This window comes from Squalius cephalus (assembly GCF_949319135.1).
Source record: "Squalius cephalus genome assembly, chromosome: 20".
Lineage (NCBI taxonomy): Eukaryota > Metazoa > Chordata > Actinopteri > Cypriniformes > Leuciscidae > Squalius > Squalius cephalus.
This window is the reverse complement of record NC_137141.1, coordinates 33,519,371-33,541,504: the sequence shown is the minus strand read 5'-3', so window position 1 is coordinate 33,541,504 and position 22,134 is coordinate 33,519,371. Positions and strand designations below refer to the sequence as shown.

Below are 22,134 nucleotides of genomic sequence, written 5' to 3'. Positions count from 1 at the left end.
TATTTCTAGCAGAAGTTTCACAACTAAAACTGACGAAAAAATGTTGCAATATGGCAAATCAACCACTGTCATCATTATCATCAAACTGATGATATGAGAGGGTTTTAGATTATTCAAGCTAAACGGGGAAGGATAACAGATGGTTTTAGATGTTGTTTTATGCACAGAAACTTGCTGACCAGATTTGCTCGGAGTTTGACGGTCTGGATTGGTAAAGTTTGGACTTATTTAACATACGAGCTGTCAGCACAGATGCATCCTGGGAGGTTTGGAAATGATGTTAATCTAAATGATCTATAATGCATGTGGACAGTGATATCATGTAATTTGAGTGACAGCTCAAATTGATCCAGATGCCACTGTTGTGTCTAAAAAGAGCTTGTTAAAAAGAAAAACATCATATTCATACGAGCTCATAATGAGGATATCAGGTTAATATTTCATCCAGCCGAGGTCTGAAATCATCACTGACTCCATCAGGCGCCGCTGATGAAGACATAATCATCTGTGCATCGTTTCTGGATCGGGAAATAGATGACAGAGAAATTGAAGGATATTAGCTATTAAAATTTTAATAGTAAATGGCATTTTTCAGGTTACTACAGAAACAGCATCATTCAACTCTCATTTTGAAAAATAAAGACGGTTCTCTTTAATACTATACACAACAAACTGAGCTTCCACTTTCTACAGATTTTCTATCATTTCCACTCCAGCCACACCATGAATACAGACAGGCTTTACAAATAAACAAAGTCCATCAAAACCTTGTAAGACAAAAGAATTAAATAAAAGTTACACATTTTCGGTTGACGTTTTACTAGAAAATACTGTTTCAGTCTTTCTATTTAAAAATTTCACATTTGGTTGTGTTAAAAAAAATTGTTCATGTTAAAGTAAATGAAAATAAGAAATGTTTCTTTGGAAACTGGCGAAAATGAAATTATTTTTCATACGTTTCAGACGTTTTTTCACTGATTTTAAGTAACAAAAGTGTTATGTTTTTAGTTTTAGTTGACTAAAATAACCCTGGTTGGTGCTGCACAGAAATGCCACTGCTTTAATGTTTAAAAATGACACTATTATTTTTAGGCCTCTTTCAAAGAAACATTTGGAGAATAAACATTTGAATAAACAATTTAATGCTCACTACGCCCTCTTGTGGTCTCAGGAGACAAGCCAAAAGATTTTTCCCCATAACTGAAATTATGCCTTTTAAATTTAGTTTTTCAGCCATTTTGACAGCCCTACTCTTTTATATTTACAATGTAACTCATATTTTGCACTTCATAGTCCATATTTATAAACTCATTATCTCTTTAACCAGAACTATTGTTACAATCACAAACGAAAACAAAAATAGCATTCAGTCTTCGTCCCTCAGCTAAAATGAAATGATACTAAAACCGCCAGTAGGTGGCAGCAAATTAACGAGTTAGCCACTGAATCATTCAGTGAAACGATTGGTTGATTAATTCAGGGACAAAGCAGAAGTGAGTGAGTCGTCGAGTCATTCATTAGAACGATTAGTTCAAAAGCACGGATTCATTCATAACAAAACTGAAACTATGTTGCACTATTTCAAGCTATTTTCATTGGCAAAATAGAGGAAAAACAGACAATATTGTGTCTAAAATGTAAGTCGCCTAATAGCCTATTAACTTTTTGTTTATTGTCGTATAAAATCAATATCACATTTGCAAACGTGCTGATATTCGAGAAAAACTGCACTTTTGCTTGTTTGGTACTGCTTATAAAACAATAACTTATACAGAGAATTTTTTTTGCACCATATCTTGGTTTATGGATTCATTTTTATTAGGAAAATTTTGACCAATAACCGATAATTCTTTACATTTGAAAGCCGATAACCGATAAATTGGCCGATAAATCTAAATCCACATTTTTATGTAATTTTTGAGAGCCTGATTACAAAAACAGAAGTTTCACCATTAAAATCCATGTCCCAAAAACACAATAATGATGTTCTCATTATAATTTGATGTATCCGATATGACAGACTTGCGCTGCACATGTTGCACTGAACTGTATTTTCCTTTTTTGTAGTGATTCCAATCATATTTCAAGCAATTCATAATCATCATGATGAACAGTGTGCATCTGAAGTGTCTCATCTGAAGGAAATAATACATTATTTATCAGCTTTAATATATCGGACAAATTTTCTTATCAGGCGGATAACGATAACATAAAAAATGAACCGATATCAGCCGATACCGTGGCCGATATATCGTGCATCTCTAATTTTAATGAACTTTGGTGGCATTTTTGCCCTAATCCCACGTTAATTTCAGACCCTGGTGTGTGTGTGCTGCGGGTGACGAGGCTTTTTTCCCTTCAGTTGCGAGGCCCGTTTCAAGTGAAACAGGTTAAACATAGTGAAGGCCGCTACTCTTCGTCCCACACGTGCATGTGAGGCTGCAGGTCTCCGGATGGTGGAGAGAAAGAAAACAATAAGTCTTCTATTGATCCTTAGAAGGTAAAAGCATAAACGACTCCGACCACTACGATGTTGCCGATGGTGGCGATGATGGCGATCCAGAGCCAGACGGCGTCGCTGGACACGCGCTGCTCCTCCTGTGGTGTCGGCGCGGAGGGAGCCGGCGCTGCGTTCACACTCGCGGTCGAGTTGAAGAGCGAGTGCTCGGTGCTGCAGTCGTTCACTGGAGACGCATCCATGAAAGCGCCGCTCATCATAGGAAGCTGAAAGACAGAGAGTTGAGCAATGTCAGGCTTTACATGAGACCTGAACTGAGCTGGACGATGACATCACTGTTTTATCCAGAGCTGCTATAAATATAAATAAACGAAATCAATAACTTTTTTTTTAAGGTATGCATAAGGTTTTCAACAAGGTTTTTACATAGATTTTTCAACTAGCCTATGTTGGGTGACTGTGGTTGCTTGGGTGGTTGCTATGCAGTTGCTAGGGTGTTCCTATGTGGGCGTTCCTTTAATGCAAGGAATATGATTTTTTCACCTGTTTTGCTGAAGTTTGATCTAGGGCTGAACGATATTCTGTTTTAACATCGACATCGCGATGTGCGCATGAGCGATAGTCACATCGGCGGAACATGCGATGTGAAGGGTAGTAGCACTCATGGTGTATTAAAAGAACGGTAGCACACAGTAAACACGAGTTTGTTGTATGGCTTGTTGCTGCGGTGACATTTGCACGTTCCGCGTGCCTGCACAGTGATTGGTTCGCTGTGCCGCTGCTCACCGCTCACAGCCCACATTCACTGGCAATCCTATAGCTAAAAATGGGCGACGAAGAGGATCCGCCGCAAAAAAAATGATGATTTCGTACCAAAAATCAAAATCAGCTGTTTGGAACTATTTCGGCTCCAAAAAGGAGGATGTTGACCAAAAAGAGGTACTTTGCCTGGAGTGTTATAAAGTTGTGGATGGTTGTCTTTTTTAAAAAGTCTTTTGTCTTTTATTTTTCGTGTTCGCATTTATGAGGAAAAAACAATGTTACGTGACAGTTCTCCATTACGGACGCGACCGTTATGATGCGGCACTAAAATAACTGCTTTAAAACTTTCACAGAGACCTCAAACAGAAAGCACAAAGCCTTTCTTTAAAACGAATTTCGTTTTGTATTAATTGTATCTTAATTTTAATCAGTGTTTCATTATCCAATTTCCTGGATTTAATAAATAAAAAGTTAATATAGCAGACAATAAATAATCACGACACGGAGGCGCCAGCGACTGAACAGCTTAAGCTATCATCCATGAACCGAAACCCGTAGCTTATCTATCTAAATATATCTATTATCTACAGAAATCTCTACTTTTAAAAATAACCATTCAAAACAAAATAAAACTGTATGAAATGTGCATTTCTCTCCGGCGTGTTCACTACTGCGAAGATCGCGAGTCAGTATCATCAGTATCAATAGAGAATAAGATTTTTTTTACTTATTCTGAGGAATTAGGCTATAGCCTAATGAACAAACAAACATCTGTTAAGAGCGCCGCCACATTGGATTGCGTAGAACGTTCACCGAATTCTTACAGAAATATGTTCTAATTTTGGAATAAAATATTAAGTGACCTTTTTCTCACTTGTAATGAAGCTTGTTTATTAGTGAAATTATTAGTATCATGGAATGGTATTTATTGACTTTAACCTGGATTGATGGCTCGCAATATCGCAATATATATCGTTGGGAAAAAAATATCGCAATGTGTTTTTTTTCCCAATATCGTGCAGCCCTAGTTTGATCTAGAGATGCACCGATATATCGGCCAATAGTCGGTATCGGCCAATAAAAGCAATTATTTTCACCATCGGCCGATCGTTTAAAAACAACCAGTGATCAGAGCTGATTAGCTCCTGTCAATCAAACCGGGATGGAAAAACATTTATTTGAGTCATTTTTATGTCTGAAACTAAATACCATATATAGCCATCGAATATAATAGCTATGTTTTAGTGTTAATTTTAACCTCTAATATTATAGTAATGCACCAAATGAGAGGGTTCCTAGTATAGTTTACAGCATTATTTTGTAGAGTTTTTATTCTTTAAGCAAATCTAACTATCGCTAGATATCATTCTGAATAATCGGTTATCGGTATCTGCAGAGAAATTTAGCATCGGATGCATCTTTACTTTGATCACATCACTAAACCTAGGTAATTGTGCTTTATTACCTCACAATTCTGACTTTTTTTTCTCACATTTGTGAGTTTACATCTTAGAATTGCATGATATAAAGTCACAATTGCGAGAAATAAAGTCACAATTGCGAGATTTAAACTCTCAATTATGAGATAAAAAGTCGCAATTATCTTGTAAAATGTTTTATTCTGTGGCTATTAAATGCAATCATTATTTAATGATGGTGATACTTGCCTTAGCAAACACCACAAATAACATTGTTGGGTTTGTAATTTTTTTTAGTGTATTGCATGTGAGGAATATATTTATACTATGGAAGCTGGTTTCTGGCTGTGGCAGATAATAAAATTGCGACATTTTATCTCACAATTGAGAGTTTAAATCTCGCAATTCTGACTTTATTTCTCACAATTGCAACTTTATAGCATGCAATTCTGAGTTGTAAACTTGTGAGGTAATTGTGTGCTAAAAAAAATCGTAATTACCTTTTTTATTTTTTATTCTGTGGCGGAAACAAGCTTCCATATTAAACAGCCTGACGCTGAGGAGTAAAACCATGTGTTGAACCATCAAAGCACATCAACATGAAAATGTTCAAATTCGAGCAGAATGTAGTTGTTCTGTCCGGCAATGTTTCCCAGAGCATCTTCATGTCTTGAATGTTCATGTTTTGAATGGCACCGTTAGGGAGAACTGTCTCATGACAACTGTTGCACATGAGAAGCGTGTCTGTGGCCTCGAGTGTGTTTTCACACACAAGCACGCGAGTCCTGCAGAGAGAACTGGGGCTTAATTAATGTGCCATAAATATTTAGGAAGAGAGAAGTTAGAGTGATTTATTGGTTGAGACAATCAAAGCCCAACAGCACAGGTTGCTGGAGTGATAAAAAGCTTCTTTCCCATTTCTACTGTACAGTATGTACAGTATGATGCTTCTGAGAAAGCAAGATTAAAATGTAAATGTGTACCTTGAATGCAATGTAAGTCGCTTTGGATAAAAGCGTCTGCCAAATGCATAAACATAAATGTACCATATACCACACACGTAATAACCAGGTGCTTCATCCTGTAGATGGTTTGACTGGTTATTATGTCTCCTGCTGGTAGATAGCTGTAACTACGCCATGTGCTTCAATATTTAAATGCATTTTTGAAAAGTAATATTCATTTCATTGGGTAAAACTTTTTAATGAAGCTAGATTTTTTAGCGTTGCATTTGCTAAGTCAATATTAAATGTAACCACTTAAAACCTCACAATACTATAGAGTTCAACAGTCGATAACTTATAAACCTTTAAAGACAGCCTTACTGAGGTTGTTAATCGATGGTATTTGCCTTTGTTAAAGCCGTCTGTTTGCATTATATCTTTTTATTTTATTTTATTTTATATTCCTGTTTAACAGAGGAATTCCTGGTGAAAACTACATTACCCATGATGCAGTACAGGAAATTCCACCAATCAGAATGTTGGCTACAAGGAAATCTCTCCTAAAGAGCTGTCTATCTGCATTTTTTGCAATAAACTTAAAATATAGTTTCTATAATCAACAAATTAACTTTTTGGGATTGAGTTCTTTCCCTCATTAATGCTGTCTTGTTTTTTTGTCCGATTTTCAAATAATTTTGTGCTTTAAATCAAGTTTGTAATGTTGTGATTCACCTTGTAGCTGGTTGGTTTGGTTCATGGTTTTAAATGCTTTAACAAAACAAAACAAAAAAAGCTTTTTAAAAAGCTCTATGGGAAAAATGAATGGAAAAAATAGTTTCAGAACCAGCGCTGGTGAAAAAGCACTGTGTTATTTTGAAAGGTCAGACTGTAGAAGTGTAGTATTGATGAGCGATACACAAACTCTGCTCATTTGTCTCATATTAATGTTGAGGCGCTTCTGTGTTTACACCTTACAGTGGATGTGAACGTTCACCTCGCTGCGCACGGCACTGTCTGTACTTTATTGATTCTACCAGACGATCAATAAATGCATGAGTAAATAAATCCAAACCACTATCGCTTTGCTCGTGAAGGACGGTAGATGGTGAGGTTAAAATGTGCAAATAATAAATTATTCGAAGGTGAATAAATTATGACAGAATGTTTATTTATGGGTGAACTAACCCTTAAGAAAGTTGTGTGAGTAGTACTTGAGAAAAATCAACAAGTATTTATGTGTATTTTATATGTATTTGTATGGAAATGTGACTGTCTGAAGCTTATATTTATATACAAATTACTATGGATTTGTGTATTTCATAGGAACAGTTAATTATTGTTAACTAAAAGCATTAAAAAAAACTTTTGCTAAATTACAAAATAATGTGTTTTCTTTTTAAGCATGCATTATTAATAAAACTAACAATATTTTATTCATGCACAATTGTAAGAAATAGAGATGGAGATTCAACATTAAAACCTGTTCTTTATAAAACACACCCACTCACAGTTTTATAATGTAATTTCAATATTTAAGCTGGAATAGAAATTAAAATGCATTTATTTTCAGAGGTGCCGTCACTATTCAGCTCTTAATGTGAATTAAATCCACACACCATTCAGCTCTCCATCATGCTAATGAGCTTTTCCAATATAATTGACCTACTTTTGTACTGAATTACTCGAGTGGAAAATACAGCAGCCACGAAAAGTATTTGGACACTGAAGTCACATTTAATGTCTGAATGTATTAGAGAAATATATCAAAGAAAATGTTGAAGAGTGACCACTGTATATGTTGCATCATGACTTTACTTAAAGGGTTAGTTCACCCAAAAATGAAAACTCTGTCAGTAATTACTCGCCCTCATGTTGTTCCAACCCCGTAAGACTTTCGTTCATCTTCAACACAAATTAAGATATTTTTGATTAAATCTGAGAGCTGGATCACTCCTCCATAGGCTTCTAAGGCATTATAACTCGTCACACGCATCACACACATGACCAGCGTCGGCCAATAGTGAGCCCACGTGTGACGTACAACACAGATGCGCTGCGCTAAAACACTACGTGAAAAGACTCGAGGCCCAGAGAGAAGGAAATGAATAGTGGAATAAAGACGTTATTTTTTTTATTTTTTTTGCGCACAAAAAGTATTCTCGTCGCTTTATAAACTTAAGATTGAACCACTGTAGTAACTTGGACTATTTTAACGATGTCTTTACTAACTTTTCTGGGATGGCAGATCTCGATTACCTAGAAGCCTATGAAGTAGTGAGACAGCTCTCAGATTTAATCAGAAATATCTTAATTTGTGTTCCGAAGATGAACGAAGGTCTTACGGGGTTGGAACAACATGAGGGCGAGTAATTACTGACAGAATTTTCAGTTTTGGGTGAACTAACCCTTTAAGGAGTATGTATATTAGTTCTGCCTCATGTATATGAGTTTAAACCTCAAACCTGTTATCCTCTCTAATGTGTTTTGACCAAGATGCTGCTGTGACTTTCAGGAGAACATTAGCCTGTGGCGTAAGTGGACAGGGATGTGATGGAAAGCCCTGAGCAGGTGTCGTGTTCTCCTGCATGAGCTCTTAGTGAACACACACACTAAAACTCCCAGTGTCGGGCTCAGATACGACTGAGCCTTTGTTTCAGGGGGAAACGGTCATTTCAGGGCAGCGAGACCTGGACAGAACATGTAGTGACATGTGAGAGCGTATAACACTACGGCTGATAGAATACTAGCATAAAGAGGACCTATTATGCCCTTTTAAGTCTTTGGGCCCTATTTTAACAATCTAAGCGCATGGTCTAAAGTGCAGGGTGCAAGTGCACTTAGGTCGTGTCGAATCCACTTTTGCTCCCGGCACATGGTCTAAAAGTGTTGTCTCTGTTCTCCTAATGAGTAATGGGTGTGTTTTGAGATTTACGTGCGTTAAACCAATCAGAGTCTCATCTCCCATTCCCTTTAAATGCCAGTTGCGCTCGCGCCATGGCAGATTCGCTATTTACATGACGGAATTTTATAGTGGAAAGACCGAACGTGTCTCCAGAGCGCAAACGGATCTGCTCGTGCGCGAGGTAAAAGAGCGCAAGGAGATCATCTACGCTATGGGACAAGCCGGATTCCACCATATCTTTATGTACACAATAATCATCTTTTACATTGTAATCCTTTTATTTGAAATATTTGGCATGTTTGTGTGCTGCTGTGCGTCCCTGTATGTTTTATTAACAAGGTTCGGGAGGAACACGTTCTAATGATCAAACAATCAAGTCATTCCAACCAGCCTTCAGCAATCAGTAATCAACAGGTCCACTCAATCAGCATGATTAAAGGCCTAAAAATACACACAGTCGACTCACCCATATTCCGCGACGGTTTTCAGCATCCCTCCACCACCCCATCTCCTCACACTTGCCTGGTTATCTTCCTAACCAAGAGATACGGGGGGAGTACTCTGGGTTCGGGCCCAATTTCTGAGCTCGGAGCCCTCCCCCCGGACAGCACGCCAAATACGCGTTAACTATTTATCCTCTGATCATTCGTAAGTGTGAACTTGTGAATAAGCAGAATGTGTGTAATAAGCAGAGTGTACGCGCATTGTGGACCCGCCTATAGGCGCACATTACTAACGCACTCTTTAAATAACAAAAAAAAATATTGCGCCATTGACTTTAGAGCAGGTTTCAGTTGGTCAATGGCTCAGTCTATTTCTGTTGCTTCAAAATAGCAACGCACCAACAATGCGCCAGAACACACACCTGGTTTTCAGACCAGCAGCTCATGAGCGGACAAATGCATTTGCTATTTAAACAATGTGGCGCAGGACGTGAAAATGATAACTGCGTCGGGCTGAAACTAGCAAAAAACTCTTGCATTGCGCTTGGTGCTGCATTGCGCCGGGTGTAAGATAGGGCCCTTTATGTTTTTGAGCTCTATCAGAACAGGTTTTCCTGCTTGAATGTTGATTATTCTCCTCATATTCTCCATTGTTGCAGCTCCTCTCTTCCCAGTCTGTCAGTAACGCTCTGTTTAGTTCCTGTCTCTATGAAGCCCCTCCTTCTGAAAAGCACACTGTGCTCTGATTGGTCGGCTGGATCAGTGTGTTGTGATTGGTCGAGAGCTTCGAGTGTGTTTGGGAAATGTCCCGCCCCTTACCATAACCGCCAGTTTCAAGCTGTAAGCCATAATCATCAAAATTATAACAAATAAAGGCTTGAGATATCTCACTTTGCATGTAATGAGTCTATATAATATACACGTTTCAATTATAATTATTTAAATGAGGAAGATTGTGTGTTCGTTCCCGGAAAACTCAAGACTACAATGGAGGCGTTTCAGGGAGTTCCGGAAAGTTGATAAAACTTAGTGCATTTTAATTGTACAGTCTTTCTCTTCGGGGAAAATAAGAGCACTTTTGGGTCATCTTTTGTGAGTGAAAAGCCATTATTACGGCAATTTCGTTTGCAGAAGGTGTAGTTTTCAACCTCACTTGATCAACAGCAGGATCTCCAGTGAGGCGTTGTGATGTTTGTGACAGGAGACTAGAGCGGGGAAGAGGAAGAGATGGAAACAGACCTCAAGCCACAACATGACCGACTTCCACTACAAGAGGAAACGAGGTTTGAGGGTAAAAGTGATATTTTCTTGAAAATCACATCAGCTCAGTCAGACAGAGGCCATGTGACACATCTGTGAAGAATCAGGAACTTTTCCAGGGAATAAGATCAGTTTCAGAGCTTCATGCAGACGTGGTTTATCCTTCGAATGTGGCAGAGATCAGTTCGTGCTTGTTTAATAGGGCTGGGTAAAAAATATTGATTTCTCGATTTTAATCGATTCTCATTTTTACGAACCGATATCGATTCTTAAATCCCAAGAATCGATTAGTCATCCTGTTTTCAGTTGATGAATGAATGTAACATTGTAGCACGCATCCCATCCAATAAATCGCAATAATCTTTGTGCTTTATTACTATTGATATGAAACAAAGTCTCAGATTTCAAATTACGGCCATTTTCTTACGAAATTCAAAACCATAAATACCGTTTTGGTGCTGTGGCGTGAGATCGCTCAAGAGAAGCACATGATCTTCTCTTCCGCATTAATAATACCAGTTACAGCGTGAAATAAACATGAATGAGCATCTGAAAGTGTGTTAAAAGGTAGAGTACAACTTATCGAAGTCCGTATCATGTCACATGGAATCGCTCAATCAGTGAAAGTAAGTCAGTAAAACAGCTTATAAACAATGCATGTAACGTCACATTTACCTCAGAAAAACCATATCCAGTGACCATAAACTAGTCAGCTAAAAAAATTAACTCTAGAGAGGAGCATTTTGATTAATATATGCACCATATTACATATTCATTATAATGTTTAATGTTCTTCAATATTTAATGCATATTTGAATGAATCTGGCAAGTTTTTATGACAGCCACCATTTAAATGTTTATAATTAATTTAATTTTATTATTATAAAAATAAATAAAAGTGTAATTTTAAGTGTTTGTATACAAATCAGTTAATTTTTACCTTCAAAATTATAGTAGGCTAATGAAGCCTATAGGCTACAACTGACTCCCATAGTTTACAGCATTAGTTAAGAGATTTGTTTTCCTTGACAATATTTGCCATGTATTGTACCTGATATCCAAAATAATCAATATTGAATTGAATCTAATCGAATTGTGATATTTGTGTCAATACCCAGCCCTATTGGTTAATATGCTTATGTTTTCAAGAATTTATTTTTTATATCCTGTGCATCATCAGTGAAAACGGAGGATAAGTTGAACACTTTTGTCAGTGTTGCTGCACTTTTCTTTGGCTCAAAATTGATAGAAAAGCATTAAATGCATCATAAGTGCTTGAGATTTTCAACTGAATTATGCGCTAGATTTGACTCACGTAATCTTTTAACGTCATGAAATATATGCAACCCTCTGAAAAACGAATTATTCAATTGGGAAATTGATGGGATGGTGAAAAGTGTCTGTATGGCAGGTCAATGAAAAATATCTGCCAAATAGGACAGTCTTAAAGGGGACATATCATGCTAAATGCACTTTTTTAGCCCTTAAATGCATTTTGTTGTATATTTGGAGTGTTTAGAAGTACAGAAAAGATGAAATTATTCTCTTCAGGTGCTTCGTTGATATCTTTATATTCTGTTTTGGTCATATTTTTCAACCTGTTCAGATTTTTCTGTTATCTATGACGTTTTGTGAACTATCACGTCACAGTATTTGCAGCGGAACTGCCAAATAAGGACATTGACTTCCGGCCCAACACTTCCAGCAATCCGCCATTTTTATTTCTCGCTGCAATTTTGTAGTCCAAGCTAAAGGATGCAGAAGTTACGAGAGGGTAAGTTAAAATGTTCGGTTGTTGGATGTAGTAACCCACACGCTTCATTACACCGTCTAATGTAGATGAACTGCCGCGCTTGTGGCGCATGTTTAACTGAAAGAACGAGCAGAGAGAGAGACCCGGTCTCGCGCGCGCTCACTCTCTCTCTCGGAGCCCGGCGAAAGTGTAAACAAGACATCACCGTCTCCAAACTAGACGCTGTCTTGCTCTCTCTCCCTCGCACATATTAAATCAAAATAAATCGACACGGTGGTAAAAGGTCGGAAGACCAAAGTTTCATGTGTAAATACAGTAACACACCATTGCGATACATCCATATGAAGACGTTGTTCTGCAGGTTCGTCGTCTTCATTTTCATTTCGCTCCGGCTCCAACTCTGGCTCGAACATGTAAGGCTGGCTGGACAAGTCTTCCGTTGTTGACATTTTGTTAATAACGTGTGAATAAAAAGTTTCTGTGCCGCTAGATAATCCTATCTCTGCTATCAGACTACAAAAATGGCCGAACGGGGTGGAGTTGAACCTCTGCAACCTGGAGAGGGGGCGGGGTATGAAGTGTCTCAATTGTATTTAAAGAGACCGCACCAAAACGAGTTGATCTCAGAAGCACCTCAGAAAAGGGGTAAAAAAGGGGCCCGTGGAGCTATAATAATGAGGACTCCGGTCAATTTTAACATTGAGCTCATTTTTTTGTACATTTGGAGTGCTGTCAGTACAGAGAACAACGACAAAAATCGGTGTTGCCTACACCGTGTTATCCTCTTTTTAAAATTTGCACCCTGTTGACTTCAATGGGGCAAGTTTTAAACCTGCTTTTAGCCTCTTAACATCCTTGATGTGTCATTACAAGTGCCCAGCCATGTGAGTGATTCCTTCAGAGTGAACACGAGTGAGTCTGACTGCAGTAGATGTGAAAGATATGAATAAAAATGATGTTATTTAAGCCAGCGCAAATACCTGTGTTTACATCCTGTTTTCGGTCGAAGTCCAAAGTAGTCGATTGTCGAGTTTGGGCGCATGATCGTACGTACTGAACCTATGCGCGTGAACTCGGCAATCGACTACTTTGGACTTCACCCGAAAACAGGATGTAAACACAGGTATGTGCGCTGGCTTAAATAACATCATTTTTATACATATCTTTCACATCTACTGCAGTCAGATTCACCCGTGTTCACTCTGAAGGAATCACTCACATTTTCTGTGCACTTGTAATGACACATCAAGGATGTTAAGAGGCTAAAAGCAGGTTTAGTACTTGCCCCATTGAAGTCAACAGGGTGCAAATTTTCAAAATAGAATAACTCGGTGTAGGCAACACCGATTTTTGTCGTTGTTCTCTGTATTGACAGCACTCCAAATGTACAAAAAAATGAGCTCAATGTTAAAATTGACCGGAGTTCTCCTTTAAAAGGAAAGATTAGATGATTCCTGAAGTAGAGCGGCACACGACTCGACAACAAGAACCCGTGAAGCTCATATCTATGAATGTTCTATCCATTATTCATGTGTGTGAATGAAAAGCGTCTGGCGTTGTGGGAAGGTCTGCTGTGAATCTGATGTTTCGCCGCCGTGACTCGACAGAGCTCTCGCTGATTCTATTAACTCCACAATCGTATGAATCAGACGAGAGGAATATGATGGGAATAATAACTCCATTTCCTGCTGGCCTATAATGACTCTATTTCCTTCAGTTTGTCATTATGGGATGCTTTTACAGGCGTTAGTGCGCAGGTAATTTACCGCTCAATTTACCGCTTCTCAGATGAGATCTCAGTAATGTCTCAAAGCTCAGATTTACTCAAGATACCAAAGTCAGAAAATTCTCAATATGAGCTCGAATATTCCTCATTACAGGATCTGAGCTGCTCTCCTAATTCATTTTATAGCTCTATACCTACTGTATGACAACTATTGACTCATTTGTGACTGTTTTTTAAAAAAAAGTTTAAAATTAGCATATAGTAAATGTAGTAAAACAAATACTATCATGATAAAGATTTAACATTTATTTAAAAATTGAATTTTGCATTACATTAATGAGAATTTAGGTGTAAAAATGCTTAATTTTCATTAAAAATAATGTCATAAATGAATAAATATAAAAATATTTAAATAATATAAACAGTAAACATTATAAATAGGGTTTAAAAAGTCTTAATTCGCCCCTTACACATATTAAGGTCTTAAATCAGAGCAGAAAATCTTCCCTTTGAATTAAGCTGGGTTTTTTTTTTTTTTAGCTCTTTGCCAAATATTTGTTCTTGCTTTAATCACAAACTCACTCCATTTTGACCAATTTCACAGAGAACAAGACTTTATATGTTATGTAATTTTGCATCGTCAGTAAATATATTTTGATTTAAGAATCTTTAGACGTTTGTAATGGAAAAACAAGACAGAAATACTGAGGAAGAACAGCACTTTTGAGCAGTATGTTCAGAAGGAACAGTAAATTATAAATTATAAAATAGTTATTTCAATATTCTAGTGGATGGAAGGTATTCAAGCTAATTTTTTTTTTTTTTTTTTTTTTTTTTTGTAAAATGAATGAAAAAGTAATGGATATCTGTTGGAAGTTGTATCTTCAAACTCTTAGGTGTTGCTCACACAGCTCAGTGTGTTTCTCCCTAGACGTTTACATTTATATAACTTATTGACGTATATATTGTTTTTTCTTTCAGTTTATTCCTTAAATTTACTTTATTGGTCTTAAAAAGGTCTAAGTTTACCATAATAAACACATAAACAAAATCTTCTGGGGTAAAAAAAAAAAAAAACCTCTGAGATGTGATACTGATTTTTAAAATCGTTTTAAAAATGTATTTACCATGGTATTTACATTTCATATGTTAATGTAGTGTTTGTGATACGAGCTTCTAGCCAAATAAAGTATAAATGAGGCCTTGAGTGCTTATGTAATGAATGTGGACGGTGTAAAATGAGATGTAAAATCAAACCTCAGGTGCTTTTAGCTCAAAGTAAACAGTCTCCAAACATCACGCCACTGAAATACAATTCATAAATTACTAAAGCAAGCAACTCCTGTTCTCATGGCACTCCGTTCTCATTTTTCAGCCGCTGGATTCATGGTCAGCTCATAAATAAACTTGACAGCATGAAATGCATCAGTTTACATGACCCCTACATTACTGTACACTGTACAGTGACCACAAGGCGAATTAATAATGTATGAATGCCATTGCATTAGATCATTTACTCACTTGGAAACATGAACACACTTTGCAATTGAAACATTTGACAAAAAGAAAGTTCTTTTTATTTTGAAATGCTAAAACAATAGATGTGGTTTTGAAAATAAAGACATATTTATAAGTGTCCATATATTTCAGATTTCAGTTGAAGCACTAAAATGAATATATTTACCTATAAATAAATGAAATAAGTGAAAAGTAAATTGAGCCTAAATAAATTAAATAATTTTAAGTGAAGCACTAAACTTACTAATTGGAAATAAATAAAATGACTTACCATAACTAGATACAAAATTAAAGGTGAAATATAAATAATGTAATAAGTTTAAGTTGAAGCATTAAAATACTAACTGGAAATAAATAAATAGATACAATAAATGAATAAATAGATACAAAATTAAAGGTTAAATATAAATAAATTTAACCTAAATAAATGTAATCATTTCTAGTTGAATCACTAAAATTGCTAACTAAAAATAAATTAAAATTAAAATTGAAAAAAAAAGTAACCTAAATAAATGTAATAAGTTTAAGTTGGAAGCATTAAAATACTAACTAAAAAATTTTTTTTTTTTTAAATAATATAACTTTAAATGTCATTTTTTTTTAACTAATAAAAATTACACACAAAAAACTAATCACAAAAAAAAAAAGAATAAAATTGAATATATAAAAATTAAACCTGATTCAAAATAATGCTAAAATAACACTTTGCTAAGAAATTGCTTTTTAAATTTCCCAAATTATTACAAAGAAATGGCAAGTAACGCACTGAATTAAACATGCCATTTTGTAGTAGAAAGACTGAAATAGCATTTTCTTGTGAAACACTAATGTTTCTGTATGCTTTCATTCCCTCATGTTGTTGTTTAGCACAGGCACTTTCTGATTAAAGTGTGAAACAGTGAGTGTGTTGTGTTGTGTGTTGTGTGCCGCTGGTGCTGGCGGGGGTAAACAAGCGCAGAGGAAAGTGACACTGAGGGTCACTGGTGCCACGCCGATGCCCGCTGATGCCCCGCTGATGCCCGCTGATGCCCGCCGGGGCCGAACTGACACCAAGATTCTCTCGTGCTGCGTGAAACGTGAGCGCCGGCGCTGCGAGACTCGCTCTGAGTGATGATGCTGAGAGCTGTGATTACTCAGCACCTGCTGTCCGCTCGTGTTGCTGAACTGCCTCATGGGAGTCGAGTTTATTTCTGCCCGTCTCAAAGAGTTTGTGAACAATAGCGTTTATCACTGCGTTCGATTCATGAGTGATTTTTCCTCCAGTGGGGTAATGGAGTGTGTCACGCTCGTCTGCAATCAATCGTCTCATTCATAAAGTCATCGGGAGAACGATAGGTGCATTTGTTTAACAGCGTCTGACGTGCATTTCAACGGTCAATCTCACATCTCTCTTTTAGTCGAGCATTTCTCTTCTAGCGTTTAATCGTTCACACGCTCTGTCTTCATTGTGACGTGGAAAAAACACTTTTAAGTTTAAGTTAATCAAATAAGACATAAATGGTGTTTGCAGAGTGATTTCAAATACAGAATTGGTTCGACTGTTCACTTGTTCATTTCAGTGAGGAAGACTGATATACTCTGACCCAGAAAATAAATCAATTTATTTGTATTTATATGTATATTGTATATTTATGTATTGTTTAGTTTTATAATTTATAATGTTCATATAACATTTTCTTTTAGATTTTTCCCCCCATGTTGATATTATTTTTAAATCAAATTTTATTCCTCATTCTGACGCTCAGATGAACTTCAGCAGATCGTCTTGTCAATGTCTCACACACACACACACACACACACACACACACACACACACACACACACACACACACACACACACACACACACACACAGAATAAGCCAGTAAAGTAAACGAGTGGTTAATCTGCACATAAAGACATGAAGACGCTGTCATAAGATCAGGAATCATCAGAGCTCTAAACTCTCACTGCGTTTCAAAGTGAACATGTCGATGTGCAGAAAAAGCATAATGTCAAACATCTCGTACCTGCGCAGCCATAAATGACAGATCCATGACGATCCGGTGTGCTTAATTCCTGGATGAAGTGTTTCTTCAGTTCCTCATGGGATTTTCACAGCAGGTTTCCTGACGTCCAGAGTTCATCCTTACAGATCCAGAGTTAAACACAGAAATCATGAACGAGTCGATGTGGAGAGAGAGAGAGAGAGAGAGAGAGAGAGAGAGAGAGGGGAACAGAGAGAGAAAACACCAATGTTGTAGCTGTGAGACACTCTCTCTCTCTCTCTCTCTCTCTCTCTCTCTCTCTCTTTCTCTCTCTCACTTTCTACCTCTACCTTTCATGTCGTGTCACATCATACGTGATCACAAATGGCTGAATGATTTTGGTTGTTGTTAAATGTGTCAAGAAAATGTCCCACTCATATTTCACTTCAGGACCAAAGGAAAAATAAGAAAGTGTACTTTGAATAAGAAAATATATGCCCTATATTTATGCCCTAAATCACTGTGTTATCTTATCTCTGTAATGCAAAAAAACATTTTTTTTTTTTTGCATTTGATTTATGCTATTTATATTTAATTTTTAAAATTAATATATAACAGTTTAAAAATATGTATTTCTTTAATAATTATTTTGCTTTTTATTATTCATTATTAATTTGACACATTACATTGATAATTTTAATTATTAATGAAAATATATTTACAATTAAACTAATAAATGAACACATTATACTACACTCACCTAAAGGATTATTAGGAACACCTGTTCAATTTCTCATTAATGCAATTATCTAATCAACCAATCACATGGCAGTTGCTTCAATGCATTTAGGGGTGTGGTCCTGGTCAAGACAATCTCCTGAACTCCAAACTGAATGTCAGAATGGGAAAGAAAGGTGATTTACGCAATTCTGAGTGTGGCATGGTTGTTGGTGCCAGACGGGCCGGTCTGAGTATTTCACAATCTGCTCAGTTACTGGGATTTTCACACACAACCATTTCTAGGGTTTACAAAGAATGGTGTGAAAAGGGAAAAACATCCAGTATGCGGCAGTTCTGTGGGCGAAAATGCCTTGTTGATGCTAGAGGTCAGAGGAGAATGGGCCGACTGATTCAAGCTGATAGAAGAGCAACTTTGACTGAAATAACCACTCGTTACAACCGAGGTATGCAGCAAAGCATTTGTGAAGCCACAACACGCACAACCTTGAGGCAGATGGGCTACAACAGCAGAAGACCCCACCGGGTACCACTCATCTCCACTACAATTAGGAAAAAGAGGCTACAATTTGCACGAGCTCACCAAAATTGGACAGTTGAAGACTGGAAAAATGTTGCCTGGTCTGATGAGTCTCGATTTCTGTTGAGACATTCAGATGGTAGAGTCAGAATTTGGCGTAAACAGAATGAGAACATGGATCCATCATGCCTTGTTACCACTGTGCAGGCTGGTGGTGGTGGTGTAATGGTGTGGGGGATGTTTTCTTGGCACACTTTAGGCCCCTTAGTGCCAATTGGGCATCGTTTAAATGCCACGGCCTACCTGAGCATTGTTTCTGATCATGTCCATCCCTTTATGACCACCATGTACCCATCCTCTGATGGCTACTTCCAGCAGGATAATGCACCATGTCGCAAAGCTCGAATCATTTCAAATTGGTTTCTTGAACATGACAATGAGTTCACTGTACTAAAATGGCCCCCACAGTCACCAGATCTCAACCCAATAGAGCATCTTTGGGATGTGGTGGAACGGGAGCTTCGTGCCCTGGATGTGCATCCCACAAATCTCCATCAACTGCAAGATGCTATCCTATCAATATGGGCCAACATTTCTAAAGAATGCTTTCAGCACCTTGTTGAATCAATGCCACGTAGAATTAAGGCAGTTCTGAAGGCGAAAGGGGGTCAAACACAGTATTAGTATGGTGTTCCTAATAATCCTTTAGGTGAGTGTATAATATAAAATAATGTCTTAATACCAAACTATCTTAATGGTTTTGATTGTGAGTCGCATTTTATTCATGCAAATTATAATTTCTTATCATTTTTTTTAGGGTACACATATTTTGTGTCTTGAATTTCATTATTTTGCGGTGTGTAAATGAGTCAGATTAGGAGATTCCTGAAGTCTTGATCTCAGGAGAAACATCTGAGATAAGCAAGAGACTCTGAGATGTTGAAGTCTGAAACTTCTGAGATGTTGAAGAGAAGATCTCGTGTGTGTTTTGGGGTTGGTTCCGTCGGTCTGTTGTGTTTGATGCGTTCGTCATCATCAGTCACAGCTGATCACGTCTGGATCCGAGAGCTCGGCTCTCCGGGAAACTCCTGACTTCACGTTCACGCTTCACCGTCACATGAGTAACATGTTGAGCTGATGTCATGCTCCAGCGCTCCTCCTGAGGCTTCAGGGTTATCTGACCAGTGAGGTTGCACATTCAATCTTCAGTTTGATCTAAAAATCATCAACTTGTTGATATGTTAAATTATGAAGACACAATTTAAAATATTCTGTATGTCATTGTCCCAAATTGTCCATTGTCATCAACATAAATTCACCCTATATACAGTCGTGGGCAGAATTATTGGCACCTTTGATAAATATGATCAAAATAAGGCTGTGAAAATAAATCTGTATTGTTTATCCTTTTGATCTTTTGTTAAAAAAAAAAAAAAACTTTCATTGAAGTAAAACTGATGAATGTGTGGAAAAATCGCATTATGATTTTTTTTCCCTCCAAAACACGTCCATTATTGTTGGCACCCCTAAAAATTATTATGTGTAAAATATCTCTGAGATATATTCATATTTACATATTTATAGCACACCAGAACATAAAATTGTCTAGCTATGACTTCTTGTCCCGCAGAACTATAAATATGAGGAAACACAAAGGACAAATTCCCTTAATCATCCTTCACAAAAAATAAAACAATAAAAGCATCCTAAAAACATCCTAAACAATAAAAGTAAAACCACAGAATATAGTTCTGATGTGCAGCAAAAGATTGTTGAGCTTCACAAAATAGAAAGTGTCTGAAAGAAAATAGCAAAAGCATTTAAAAATCCCCGTTTCCACCATCAGGGCAATAATTAAGAAGATCCAATCAACTAAAGATGTTCTGAATCTGCCTGAAGAAAACGTATATCGTCTTAATGGCCGAAGACTCCAGTGATCACAGATGGAGAATTGCAGATATTAGTGAGTCTTATCAAACAGCTTCTACATCAGCACATGTTATTCGGGAAGGTTTCAGGAGAAATCCTCCTCGCTCCTCCAAAAACTCCAGCATATTCAGTTGTCAGACGCGACTGGAACTTCAGATGGGATTCTGTGGTCAGATGAAACTAAGGGTGCTTTCACATCTGTAGTTCGGTTCATTTGGTCCGGACCAAGGGCGAAAAATTATACTTTGTAGCATTGTTCAGGCGTTTTGTTTCCTTTTCACACCACACTGATCGCTCTGGTCTGGATCAGTTTTTGAGTTGATAAAACAAACCAAAATGCAGTCACGTGACAACATCCACATCACTCGTTGGCCAGATGTGTCTTGAACGCGTTTCCGTAACTGCACTTCGATTGGTCAGAATTAACATGCGGGAAAATTCCAACAGAACTCCCGGAAGTAAACAAAGGAGGAAAATCCGTCAGACAACACGCCGCTGTTTACTATGGAGAGACGACTGCGTGGGCTGATTGTATCCCTGGTCATATTTTATTATATAGTTTGTCTACACCACTTTAGACAAACAATAATATTTGAGAATGAAGCGAGGATGCGGCTCGAAAATAACGTTATTAATTTCTATCAGGCTCCGCACCTCCTCACAACTCCAAGTTTGACCGCGAGCTGCCATGTTTAAAGTGCAGACTGTCAACAAACATTTCTCCTCATCCCATAATGCACAGCGCAGCGGACTACGGCAACTGGTTTAGTCCAAAAATGCTCAGTTCTTTGGCAGTTGGTTCTGTTCGAGGTTGGATCCCGTTCTCACCACAAACGAACCGCTCCAGAGTTCGTTTCTTCAGAGTTCCTCTTCCAGGAGGTCTCGGTACGCTTGTTTGGTCCGCTTTTGGTGCGCTCCCGAGTGCGATTGCCACATTCACACCTGCCCAAACGAACCGCACCAATGGGGAAAACGAACTCTAGTGCGATTCAACCAAACTAAATGAGGCAGGTGTGAAAGCAAACTAAAAGAAGAGCTTTTTGGCAGCAAAGCCTCCAGATGTGGGATATAAAGTCCCCCATATACGGTTAAATACACAGCTGGATCTTTAATGTTGTGGGCCTGTTTTTCTGCTGGAGGTCCTGGACTTCTTATTCAGACGGCATCATGGATTCTAGCAAATACCAACAGATACAAAAAAATCAAGATAAAAAATCAAAGATCTTCCATCAGGACAATGATCCAAAATCAACACAAAAATGGGACTGAAAATGAAGCTTCTGCCATGAGCATCCCAGTCCCTGACCTGAAGCCTATAGAAGACTGAAGAGGAGAGGGAATCAACATGGATCTGGGAATCTGAAGGATCTGAAGGAATGATCTCTGATCTCCAAACTCATCGGGCATTATAGGAGACCAATCAAAGTTGTTATCTCAAAATAAAGGTTGCAAAAAGTATTTAATAACAGGGTGCCATTAATTGTGGCCAATGTATATGTTTAGTGGAGAAAAACATTTATTTAATAATTTTAGCTATTTTCCTGCGTTGTTTTAGCAGCAACAGACCTTCCTTATAAAATAAAATGTAAGGTAATATTGCACTTTATCATGAGAATTCTCAAGCCTTGAGTCTAGTGCATTTAACAGAAGATTCTCATGAAAAGTGATGGTCTGATATCATGAGCACATGCTGAGCACATCAACTGTTCATGAATCTCCTGCTTTTAATTGAGCGTCCATCATTTGTGTTTGGTGTTGAGATCATTCATCATTATGGGTTGGTTCTGCTTTGGTTCT

General features: G+C 37.5%; 1 protein-coding gene across 1 annotated transcript; it reads right to left on the bottom strand.

Moving 5' to 3' along the window:
• Window positions 1–558: 558 nt before the first annotated feature.
• Window positions 559–17,331, bottom strand: LOC307147684 (uncharacterized protein C14orf132). The gene is made up of 2 exons (XM_079852597.1): window positions 17,193–17,331; window positions 559–2,724 (listed from the first exon to the last, which is right to left on the bottom strand). The coding sequence occupies exons 1-2, from the start codon at window positions 17,217–17,219 to the stop codon at window positions 2,494–2,496; spliced, it is 258 nt and encodes an 85-aa protein (XP_079708723.1). The 5' UTR covers window positions 17,220–17,331; the 3' UTR covers window positions 559–2,493.
• Window positions 17,332–22,134: the final 4,803 nt, after the last annotated feature.

Coding starts and splice junctions, on each gene's coding strand:
- LOC307147684 (XM_079852597.1), bottom strand. CDS start 17,219: ATGGATCTGTCATTTATGGCTGCGCAG. Junction 2,725..17,192: donor TGTCATTTATGGCTGCGCAG/GTACGAGATGTT, acceptor TCTGTCTTTCAG/CTTCCTATGATGAGCGGCGC.